This window comes from Sinocyclocheilus grahami, unplaced genomic scaffold, assembly GCF_001515645.1.
Source record: "Sinocyclocheilus grahami isolate Dianchi unplaced genomic scaffold, SAMN03320097.WGS_v1.1 scaffold198.1, whole genome shotgun sequence".
NCBI classification, from domain to species: domain Eukaryota; kingdom Metazoa; phylum Chordata; class Actinopteri; order Cypriniformes; family Cyprinidae; genus Sinocyclocheilus; species Sinocyclocheilus grahami.
The window spans coordinates 1,321,143-1,329,910 of record NW_015505377.1 but is presented as its reverse complement, the minus strand read 5'-3'; the positions used below and the strand labels follow the sequence as shown (position 1 = coordinate 1,329,910).

General features: G+C 36.3%; 1 protein-coding gene across 1 annotated transcript in view; it reads right to left on the bottom strand.

Annotated features, from left to right (window-relative positions):
- LOC107595185 (uncharacterized) overlaps positions 1-8,768 on the bottom strand; it is a 23,353-nt gene that overhangs the window by 8,520 nt on the left and 6,065 nt on the right. Inside the window, exons 4-10 of the mRNA XM_016285532.1 lie at positions 8,209-8,477; positions 8,035-8,124; positions 6,018-6,398; positions 3,922-4,326; positions 3,005-3,272; positions 2,844-2,973; positions 2,688-2,763 (exon numbers count right to left, since the gene is read on the bottom strand). Of these exons, the coding sequence (XP_016141018.1) occupies positions 2,688-2,763; positions 2,844-2,973; positions 3,005-3,272; positions 3,922-4,326; positions 6,018-6,398; positions 8,035-8,124; positions 8,209-8,477 (1,619 nt within the window). The remainder of the gene's footprint in view (positions 1-2,687; positions 2,764-2,843; positions 2,974-3,004; positions 3,273-3,921; positions 4,327-6,017; positions 6,399-8,034; positions 8,125-8,208; positions 8,478-8,768) is intronic.

The following is an 8,768-nucleotide window of genomic DNA, read 5'->3' as shown; positions in this document are numbered from 1 at the left end:
TTGGCAGGTCTTCCAGCCACTTCTATCAAACCTCTACAATTAATCCAAAATGCCGCTGCAAGATTAATCTTTAATGAGCCGAAAAGAACGCACGTCACACTTCTGTTCATCAATTTGCACTGGCTACCAGTAGCTGCTCGCATTAAATTCAAGGCATTAATGTTTGCCTACAAAACCACCACTGGCTCTGCACCCCTTTACCTAAATTCATTACTTCAGAGTTATGTGCTCTCTAGAAGCTTGCCATTTTGCAAGCGAACTACGCATTATTGTGCCATCTCAAAGAGGCACAAAATCACTCACGGACCTTTTCATTAACCGTTCCCTCCTGGTGGAATCACCTGCCCAACTCAATCCAAGCAGCTGAATCCTTAGCCATCTTCAAGAAACGACTAAAAACACATCTGTTCCATCTTTATTTAAACCTCTAACTCTAGCATTTTCTATTCTAATTTAATTCTACTTTGTCTTTTTTTATAAAAAAAAACAACAACACTAGCTTTCTATTTTTTTCAATTCTGTCTACTTGTTTTTCTTTGTGTGTGTATATATATATATATATATATATATATATATATATACCGTGCTACGCTTTCTATTTTTCTCAATGCTGTCTACTTGTTTTTCTTTGTGTGTATATATATATATATATATACCTTGCTACGTGTACTGCGTTTGGCCAACTTAGACTTGTTAGACTTGTCATTTGCACTTATATATTGTTGCTCTTTTGTTAGTTTTGATTGCATTTATTGTCCTCATTTGTAAGTCGATAACTTTGTAAGTTATTACAATACATTACATTACATTTAGTCATTTAGCAGACGTTTTTATCCAAAATAAAAGCGTCTGCTAAATGACTAAATGTAATGTAATGTATTGTAATGTAAATGTCAATTGACATCAAAATTGACATTTAAAAACAGGTCAAATATGCAAGTCCAAAGTCCAAATCCTGACATCAAAAACTTGGAATGACAGATTTTATGTAAATTGAATGTCAAATATTTTGGCCCACATATACATTAAACCAATTTCAGTGTGGGATTAACTTCTTATTTTTACCCAATTACCACTTGAAGAAATTGCTGTCCAAACTGAATTTAAAATGATGTTACAGCATCATCATCAATGACAAATATCTGATGTAAAATTGATATCAAGGTGCCCGCTGGGAAACGTCTTGTGTAGAGATACAGTTATGTTAAAATGGCCATGTTGTCACGTTCCGCTACTGTGAGGGAGCGCAGAGCGAGGAACGAGGAGACGTGGAAGATACTTTGAACAAAGAGCCGTTAATGACATCCATGGAACAAGGAACACACACGTACTGGGGAAAGAAGACATTCAATACCGGACGACAAACTCAGAATAGGAAACACTTTAAATACACATGACATGACAAGGGGATGATGAGAAAAACCTGGGAGCAATAACATAATTGCACATGAAGGAAAACTGGGTCATGGAAAGCACGTGGGGGAGGAAAACACAAAACACAGAACACAGGACTGACACATGTCTCTTTTCAAATGTAATATGAGTAGACCTATTTACTGTAAGTGTCTTTCTATGGAAGTATTATTTTATGTACCACATCTCGATAGACAAATAATATTGTCTCTTCGTTTTAACTGGACCAAAATATATGCAGTCATGTCTGACAACTTGACAAATAATTTCTGAAATTACGATATATTAATAAATATTAAGGTATTTTGGAGATGACCGATTTCTTTGGAAACTGATTACACTTGTTTTAGCCTTTATTATAATTTATGAAACTATAATGCATGTTATGCTAAATTAATCTATTTCAACCATTTACACAGATTTTAAACTACTAAAATAATTTGTCTTGTGCCTCACAACATAAGTATTACGTCCTTCATCTCTCAATAGAAATCTCAATAGATTTATTATCCTGTGGTTCTCTCTAATGGACAACATTAGTACAACACATTGTAGTCCATCGGCCATTTTGAGTTGGCAAAAATTCTTTTTCGATCTCCTCTTAAACCACTTGACTGATTCATAAGAAATTTAGCATGTAGCATCTATAGACACTAATGACAAAAAGTTATCAAAATAATTTTAATTAGTCAAACCATTTAGATTATATACACCAATATATTTACTAACCATTTCTCCATGCACTTATTAAACTATATCTACTAAACCATTTGATGAATCCAAATTCCTTTAATAACTTTTTGTCATGAGGGTCTCTAGATGATACAAATTTGGTGTTAAGTGGACAAATGGTCTAGGACGAGTTTGAAAAAGTAGATTTATAAAACAGCTCAAAATGGTGGAATAATTTTATACATTGCAAAAATCAGATATATACGTTTTGTTCAGCTTGAATTTTTTTTATTGTAACCTGTATAGGTGTGGAGATACGAGCAAACTAATTAAAGTACTTATTATAGCGCCACCTATGGTCTGATCGGGATGTGTGTGTGCACCTGAGTAGAGGGGGAAATTTGGGACCATCCTGCCAAATTCGGTGTTTCTACGACTTACGGTTTTGGCTGGCCAGACACTTTTAGGACAGAACAAGAAGAAGAAGAAGAAGAAGAAGAAGAAGAAAAAGGAAATCAGTACGAAAGCAATAGGGTTCCGGCACCTTCGGTGTGTGGACCCCTAATAAATAATTGTGAGGGTTAGTTAAAACAATACTTTACCAGTGGTTGTGACTGATGGAGCAATGGATTCAATGGATGAAATTGTCTCTATTGTTGTCGACACTGTTGTGATTGACTGACTTGTGGTGTCTGGTATTAAGAACATTTTTGTCAACAACATTTTCAAACAAAATCCAAAAGAAGACTAAATGCAACTAAATGCTCACCTGCACAGTAGGCTCCGCAAAAATAAGGCTTGACAAACTCATAAACGTAGTAATTTCCAGGGCAGGCTTTGACTCGTATAGGGTGGGATGTGTAAGTACAGCAGCCATTCCATTTTTGACTTGTAATCACAGCAGCTGCTCCAATAAGACCCTGCACAGACCTCTCTGATCACCACTCCATCCTCTATCTGAGGATGAGGACCATTGAGCCACAGATTATAGTATGTGTTACAGCTGTATGAACTAACACAGGTCTCTGACATCTGGATGTTCATTCCATAGTAGAAAGGCCGATACCAGCCATTCCAGGAGAAAGATTCATCACAAATCCAGTCTCCACTTTCATTGGTGGCTCTCCAGGGACGGTCCAGATACTGATAGTTGTAGCACGGATCACTGCTGATGCTGCTGAAAGCAACTGACATAGAGTTTACAAAAGTACAGTTAAAATAATGTATGTACATGGAAGACAGTTTAGAGTATAACATCCTAAAGCACAATGATCCGTAATTTCAGGATTTGAGCAATTATATTCCAACTAGTGGAGCGCAGTCAGAGCCAAACTGAGGCATGTAGGGGTATGCACATTCACAGGACTTGAAAATTAGGGGAATGAATGAATGAATATATGCATACATACACACATCAGTCAAAGACCAAGCATTATTTCATTAAACCATCTTATCAACTCTGAAGCAACTAAAAAATTCTAATCTAGCATTTTCTGGCTAAGAATGGAATTCAAATAAGTCCTTTTTGGCAATATCACAACATGTTCATATGTAGTACGCATATTAAATGGTTGGTTTAAAGTTGTGAGAACTGAAGAATTGTCTTAAAAATAAAATGAGCATTTCGTGAGTGCTATATGGGTGGGTGTGTGGAGATTTACAGAATGGTTAATAGACTGCACAAGTCCAACTGGTTAAAACATAATTTCATTAATCAATTCATTAAGATGTATTCTATATTGTCTAATAAACAGAGCATTTACTCAGAATACTGACATAAAAAGAAAAAAAAATCCTCACAAAAAAAATCCCAGAGAAAAGAAGTTAAAATTGCACCTGCACAATATGAAGGCATGTAGATCGACACATCTGGCTTGGCAAGTTTATAGACATAGTAATCTCCTGGACAGGCTTTGACTTGGATGGATGTAGATCTGTAGTCGTCACACTGACTAGACCATACATAACTTCCTAAAACTTCACGGGTCACCACTCCATCCTCAACTCTTGGATGAGAACCGCTGAGATACAGTCCAGTTTCACCACCACATCCTGTATTACTCACACACCACTCAGACATCTGGGCACTTTCTCCATTCAAGTACAGCCGATACCAGCCACTCCATTCAACATGGGTGTCATCATGTCCATTGTACTGATATGAGCTTTGCCGTATGTCTCTCCAGTATTCATCACGAGTGTTATAGTCATAGCATGGATCAGAGCTGGAAGTTGTAGATTCTAAGAGAATAAAGACAAAAAAAACACTTTTATATATGATAGAACAGTATATGATATACTCTATACTTATTCACTGATAACACTTTAGTATAGGAACCAGTTCTCACTAGGGCTGGGTAAAAAAATATCGATATCTAGATTTTAATCGATTCTAATTTTTACTAAACAATATCGATTCTTAAATCCCAAGAATCGATTATTCTAGCCTGTTTTCAGTTGATGGACGGAACATTGAAGGGCACCTCCCATCCAATAAATCGCAATAAGCATTGTGCTTTGGTACTTTTAATATGAAACAAAGTCTCAGATTTCAAATTCTGTCCGTTGTATTGCAGTATTCAAACAATAAATGCCGTTTTGGCGCTCTTTAATGTGGAGTGACAGATAGCTGTAGCGCCTCAGTTCAATAAAAGCGGCAGCACGAGGCGCACGTGAACTGATCATCTCCTCCACATTAATACCAGTTTCAGCACAAAATAAACATGACTAAACATCCGAAGGTAAGTATAAAAGAAATAGTACAACTTTACAATCCGTATCCTGTCTCATGTAATCGCTCAATCAGTGTTTCAGTCGCGCAAAGACGTCAATATAATAGCTTGAATGTCACGTAATGTCACATTTACCTCCGAAAAAACATATTTGGTGACCATAAACTCATTAATCAAAGAGAAAAATAAACTGTAGAGAGGGGCATTTTGCTAAATGTATGCACCATATAATATATTCATTATAACTTTTGCTGTTCTTCAATGTTTAATTTATATTTTTTATGACAGTCAAATGTTTATATTTAAAAATAAAAAACGAATTGAAGTAGAAATATTATTATGTATGTCTAATTGTAACTTTTTATTATTAAAAACTACATTAAGTGTAATTTAAACAGTTGTATAGCCTAAAACATCTGTCAGTTTTAACCTTCAATTTTATAGTATAGGCTACTGACTCTCATGTATATTTTACAGCATTAGTTAAGATACATTTTTTTCCTTGAGAAATTTTGGCATGTGTACCTGATATATATCCAAAATAATCGATATTGAATCGAATCGAATCGAATCGAATCAGGAATCGAATCGAATCGCAAGCTTGTGAATAAAAATTGAATCGAATTGTGAAATTTGTGTCAAAACCCAGCCCTAGTTCTCACTATTAACTAGTAGTTGCTTATTAGCATGCATACCGTATTTCTAGCATATTGGCTGTTTATTAGTACTTATAAAGCACATATTCTACATCCTTAATCCTATCCAATACCAAAATTCAATAAATACCTTACTAACAATTAATAAACAGTAATTATGAGTTTATTGAGGCAAAAGTCGTAGTTAATAATTAGCTAATAGTGAGAACTGGACCTTAAAATAAAGTTTGACCAAAAAAAGCACATTACAGGTAAACATTACATATGGTGATCTGCAAAGGAACTAGTTCTGCAACAATAGATTTAATGTGATAAACCCTTTACATGTATCACAAACACATAACAGGGGTCTGATTTGCTCATGTAAAGCAATAATCCTCCAGATTGTAATACAACACATTACCAGTCGTTGTGGTTTTGATGGTAGTTTCTGTGGTTGTAGTTTCGGTTGTGGTTGTCCCTGACATGACAGTAGACAGTAAAAAAAGAATATTACATAAAAATAATGATCTCTTACATAAACAAAGGGCACATGAATATATACCTGCACAGTATGCCAAATGGCATGCAGTCGGGCTCACAAACTCATAGACATAATAATCTCCTGGACAGGCTTTGACTTTAATGGGATTGGATTGGAAATAGCAGCAGTTATTGTCCCAGTGACCACAGACATCTCGAGTGACCACTCCATCCTCAACTGTTGGATGTCCTCCGTTCAGCCAAAGTGGAGCATGAGTGCCACAGCTATACTCATCAACACATGTGTCTGGCATCTGAACGCTCTGACCCTGAATGAAGAGACGGTACCAGCCGTTCCAGCTGACCCAAGTGTCACACATTATTTGAGAGGAATGTTGATTGTAGGTGGCTCTCCATGGATCATCCAGGACATTGTAGTTGTAGCAGGGATCAACAGGGGGAGCTGTTGATATGGAAACAGAAAAAAAAATCATTATGTTGACAGATGTTGCATACTTCTTTGTAGTTGTAGTAGTTGTGGTATGGAATTATTACCACTAGAGTACTCTTTACTTCCCAGTTACATTTGTGTTTTATTTTTATTGTTTTTTTTTAGCCAAATGATCAATGAAAGTACACTAAAGAAGTTTGAAAATAAGTCTATCAAATTCTTCTCCAACTCTTTTACGTTTTTACCGTTGACCTTTCCTTTCTCATTTGTATTATATACTCACTCTGTGAGCTGTATTATCTCTGTCTAATGCAAATTTTACTTTTAATGGGAAAATGAATTTGAATATTATGAATTGTTCTACACTCTTATGTAATGGGTCAAAACAAATAAATAAATATCATCGAGGACAGAGGCAAGGCCCATAGGGCAACTGATGTTGAAAAGACATCCAATTTTGTTTGGTGTTAAAAAAAACAATAATAATAATAATTAAAAGTAAAAAAATTGGTGTTTTGCCCTCAACATTTAAACAGGCTCGTATAACCCCACTTCTTAAGAAACCCACTCTTAACCCAACTCTTTTAGAGAACTACAGACCAGTTTCTCTTCTACATTTCATTGCAAAAACAATTGAACGAGATGTGGTCAACCAAGTCTCTGCCTTTCTCTCACAGAACAACCTTCTGGACAGCAACCAATCTGGCTTCAGAAGTGGACATTCGACCGAGACTGCCTTGCTCTCAGTTGTTGAAGCCCTAAGACTGGCAAGAGCAGCTTCCAAATCTTCTATACTTATCTTGCTGGATCTATCTGCTGCTTTTGATACGGTGAACAACCAGATTCTCCTGTCAACCCTATTGGAAAATGGTATCTCAGGAATCGCACGCCAGTGGCAGTTATGTGCCCTCTAGAAGCTTGCATTCTGCAAGCGAACTACGCATTATTGTGCCATCTCAAAGAGGCACAAAATCACTCACGGACCTTTTCATTAACCGTTCCCTCCTGGTGGAATCACCTGCCCAACTCAATCCAAGCAGCTGAATCCTTAGCCATCTTCAAGTAACGACTAAAACACATCTGTTCCATCTTTATTTAAACCTCTAACTCTAGCACTTTCTAATCTAATTTAATTCTACTTTATCTTTTTTTATTAAAAAATCAACAACACTAGCTTTCTATTTTTTTCAATGCTGTCTACTTGTTTTTCTTTGTGTGTATATATATATATATATATACCTTGCTACGTGTACTGCGGTTAAGTGGACAAATGGTCTAGGACGAGTTTGAAAAAGTAGATTTATAAAACAGCTCAAAATGGTGGAATAATTTTATGCATGGCAAAAATCAGATATATACGTTTTGTTCAGTTTGACGCAGAGAATCAGGGGACTTTTTTTTTTTTTGTAACCTGTATAGGTGTGGAGATACGAGCAAAAACATAAACGTACTTATTATAGCACCACCTATGGCTTGATCGGGGTGTGTGTGTGTGCACCTGAGTAGAGGGGGAAATTTGGGACCATCTTGCCAAATTTGGTGTTTCTACGACTTACGGTTTTGGCTGGCCAGACACTTTTAGGACAGAAGAAGAAGTGTGTGGACCCCTAATAAATATTTGTGAGGGTTAGTCAAAACAATACTTTACCAGTGGTTGTGATTGGTGGAGCAATGGATTCGATGGATGAAATTGTCTCTATTGTTGTCGACACTGTTGTGATTGACTGACTTGTGGCGTCTGGTATTAAGAACATTTTTGTCAACAACATTTTCAAACAAAATCCAAAAAAAAGATAATAACGATAAAAAACTAAATGCTCACCTGCACAGTAGGCTCCGCAAAAATAAGGCTTGACAAACTCATAAACGTAGTAATTTCCAGGGCAGGCTTTGACTCGTATAGGGTGGGATGTGAAAGTCCGGCAGCCATTCCATGAAGAAACACAGACCTGACGGGTGACCACTCCATCTTCCAGCTGTGGATGAGATCCGTTGAGCCACATTGGCTCATAAGTGCCACACATGTACTGATTAACACATGATTCTGGCATCTGAGCATTTTGACCATTGTAGAACAGCCTGTACCAGCCATTCCAGTCAACATTATAATCACACATGCCATAGTAGTAATAGTTATTATAGTAATAGTTGTCAGTGGCTCTCCAAGGCTCATCCAGACTGGTGTAGTTGTAGCAGGGATCAACGCTTGGGGTGGTGGAAGGTACTATTATGAAGTAATAAAAATAATACATTACATACTGAAGATTAAATATGGCCAAGTCTAAAATAATATTTAATAGGCCTGCATAGGCAGTTGTCATTCAAAAGTCTACAATGCAATTCATGATAAGCATGTCAAGTATAAAGAATAAATAAACATAC